This window comes from Colobus angolensis, unplaced genomic scaffold (assembly GCF_000951035.1).
Source record: "Colobus angolensis palliatus isolate OR3802 unplaced genomic scaffold, Cang.pa_1.0 Scaffold58, whole genome shotgun sequence".
NCBI classification, from domain to species: Eukaryota; Metazoa; Chordata; class Mammalia; order Primates; family Cercopithecidae; genus Colobus; species Colobus angolensis.
Window position 1 is genome coordinate 7749583 of NW_012119376.1, and position 2634 is coordinate 7752216.

The 2634-nt window shown below is 35.9% G+C and overlaps 1 protein-coding gene across 2 annotated transcripts; it reads left to right on the plus strand.

Moving 5' to 3' along the window:
- The first annotated feature begins 625 nt into the window (after positions 1 to 625).
- On the plus strand, positions 626 to 1503 carry LOC105526165 (transcription factor BTF3 homolog 4-like). Of its 2 annotated transcripts, XM_011962079.1 has the most exons (2): positions 626 to 805; positions 1008 to 1067. In XM_011962079.1, exons 1-2 carry the CDS (start codon positions 626 to 628, stop codon positions 1065 to 1067), a joined length of 240 nt encoding a protein of 79 aa, XP_011817469.1. The 2 variants fall into 2 exon arrangements, with proteins under 2 accessions (XP_011817469.1, XP_011817468.1); XM_011962078.1 differs by having other exon boundaries at positions 626 to 1503.
- The last annotated feature ends 1131 nt before the right edge of the window (positions 1504 to 2634 follow it).

Consider the following 2634-nt stretch of genomic DNA (forward strand, 5'->3'; position numbering starts at 1 on the left):
CTAACAGTCAGCTGTGACATTAGAACATTTCTGCCAAGCATGATATGAAGGTCAACGTCTTAAAAACAGCCTTTAAAAATATTTTAGTTTAAAATATTTTAATCCTTGTGTTTCATGAAATCATTACATGCTTTCAGAAAATGTGCCAAAAAGCCTAATTAATTATCGTGTCAAACTTTTGAATGGACTAAAAATGAGTGCAAAAGTTAAATAGCAAAGTTAATGGTGTTCTACAGGACATTTTTGGAAATATAGAGTCATGACAGGAATTTAGTTAAAAATAAATGTAATTCTGGTTGGATTTAAGTAAAGTTTATTGAGTTTTAAAGCAAAATGCCAGTGTGCTCAGTATTGTGTTAGTTTCATTGTGTTAATTCAAAGCCATTCATATTAGAAGTTATGATAGTCTCTAAATTCAAGAAAAACCCTCTAAATTAAAAAAAAACTAGGGACTTAATCTAAACTTATCAGACACCTTGTATAGATAGAAAAATTAATATTGCAGAAAATCACTCAAATGATTGTATGTGTTGTTCATAGTTTAAAAGAAAAGATGAGGCAGCCATCTTGCTCTTGCCATGTGCTGGTATTGGAGGACCCTCCCTGCTTCAGATTTACCAACAGCATGAATCAAGAAAAGTTAGCCAAACTTCAGGTTCAGGTCCGGATAGGGGGCAAGGGTACAGCTCGCAAAAAGAAGGTGGTACATAGAACAGCTATAGCTAATGACAAAAAGCTTCAGAATTCTCTTAAAAAAAAAAAAAAAAAAAACCTGGCTGTGAATAATATAGCTCGTATTGAAGAAGTGAACATGATTAAAGATGATAGGACAGTTATTCATTTCAACAATCCCAAAGTCCAAGCTTCCCTTTCTGCTAACACCTTTGCAATTACTGGTCATGCAGAAGCCAAACCAATCTCAGAAATACTTCCTGGAATATTAAGTCAGCTTAGTGCTGACAGCTTCACAATCCTTAGGAAGTTAGCTGAACAGTTCCCATGGCAAGTCTTGGACAGTAAAGCACCAAACCCAGAAGACATTGATGAGGAGGAGGAGGATGTTCTAGATCTTGTAGAAAATTTTGATGAGGCATCAAAGAATGAAGCTAACTAAAATTTTGGTTTTTGGAAGCTGGCATGGACTAGATTTAACAAATCAGCTATGTGATTCCAAAGTTTTACAAACACGGAGAATATCACCTGTTACTAGCTCCGTAATATAACTATTTTGTATATTAATAATGCTGTTTGTTCAGCATTTTTCAGTCATTTAATTTTGCATTTTGCACTTCCTCCCAGGATTTTTTTTGTTCAAAATATGAAATATTGGTGCAGTTTGAGGATATTTTGCATTTTGATTATTGGTGTTTTTGTTTTTTGTTTGGGATATTTTTGGTGTATGTATGTTTATGTATGTGTGTGGGTATGTGTGTATACAGTGTGAGAGTAAATTGGAAAGCGGTTCTATTTATCTTCCTCCCTCCCCAGTAGAAATAAAAAAATCTTTACCAAAAGAAAAAAAGAAGAAAGAAAAAAAAAGGGCACAAATGTTTTATCTGACCAAAGCTTTTTCAAAAACAATGATTAACTAGAGGATTAAGTCTCCTGCCTCCAGAACATGTGTGGGATTATATTTTAAATGTTCGTTTTTGCAGATGTGCAGGTGGTACGGCAGGGCAGTGACAGCAGGGGACCCGGGTTTGGTGCTTCCACCAGCAGGGTGTCCTCATCTGACAACAGGAAAAGCTAGCATTTTGCCAGACCTGTTCTGCTTCCTTTCACATTTAGCAAACCTGGTCTATTTCTCTTTGGAGGCTGTATGCATGAATACCTTTCTTTTATTTTCTTCAAAGGGGGGCTATGCCTACCTTTCCTCTAAGTCTACCAGTTTTTTAAGTTGTGTTAAAATACACATAACAAAATTTACTATCTTAACAATTTTACATGTATAGTTTAATACTGTTCAGTACATCTACATTGATATGCAACCAATCTGCAGTGTGTTTTATCTTGTAAAACTGAAACTCTATGCCCATTAAACAACTTCTCATCCCCTCCTCCTCCCAGCCTGTGACAGTCACTATACTACTTTTTGTTACTATGAATCTGCTACTTTTGATTTCTATCAGCTGGACTGCTTTAGGTACCTCATGTAGGTGAAATCATAAGGTATTAATCTTTGTGTGACTGGTTTATTTCACTCAACATAATGTCCTCAAGGTTCATCTGTGTTGTAGCATGTCAGAATTTCCTTCCTTTATAATGTTGAAAAATACTCCATTATATGTCTATACCACATTTTGTTTACCTGTCCATCCAATAATGAACACTTGGGTTGCATCCATTCTTAGGCTATTGTGACTAATGCTTCAGTGAACATGGGTATATTGAATCTATTCTTGACGTCAGGTTTGGTTATCCTCTTGAACATATGTGTATTTTGTCTTTTGGCTATAGTAAACTTAGGAGCTCCTCTCCTTTAGAAGGAGTAATGTTTCAGGGACTGGTGAGGACTAAACTCATATATTCATTTTGTCTCCTTTTGGCCCTGATCTGATCTCCCAGGCTGTACTGGCAGCACAAGATGTCAGTCAGTGTCTTCTCTGTTTCAGGACAAGTTGCCTAGGAGTCTGT

What these genes read in the sequence shown, in the direction of transcription:
- LOC105526165 (XM_011962078.1), top strand. Translation starts at nt 626, where the DNA reads ATGAATCAAGAAAAGTTAGCCAAACTTCAGGTTCAGGTCCGGATAGGG.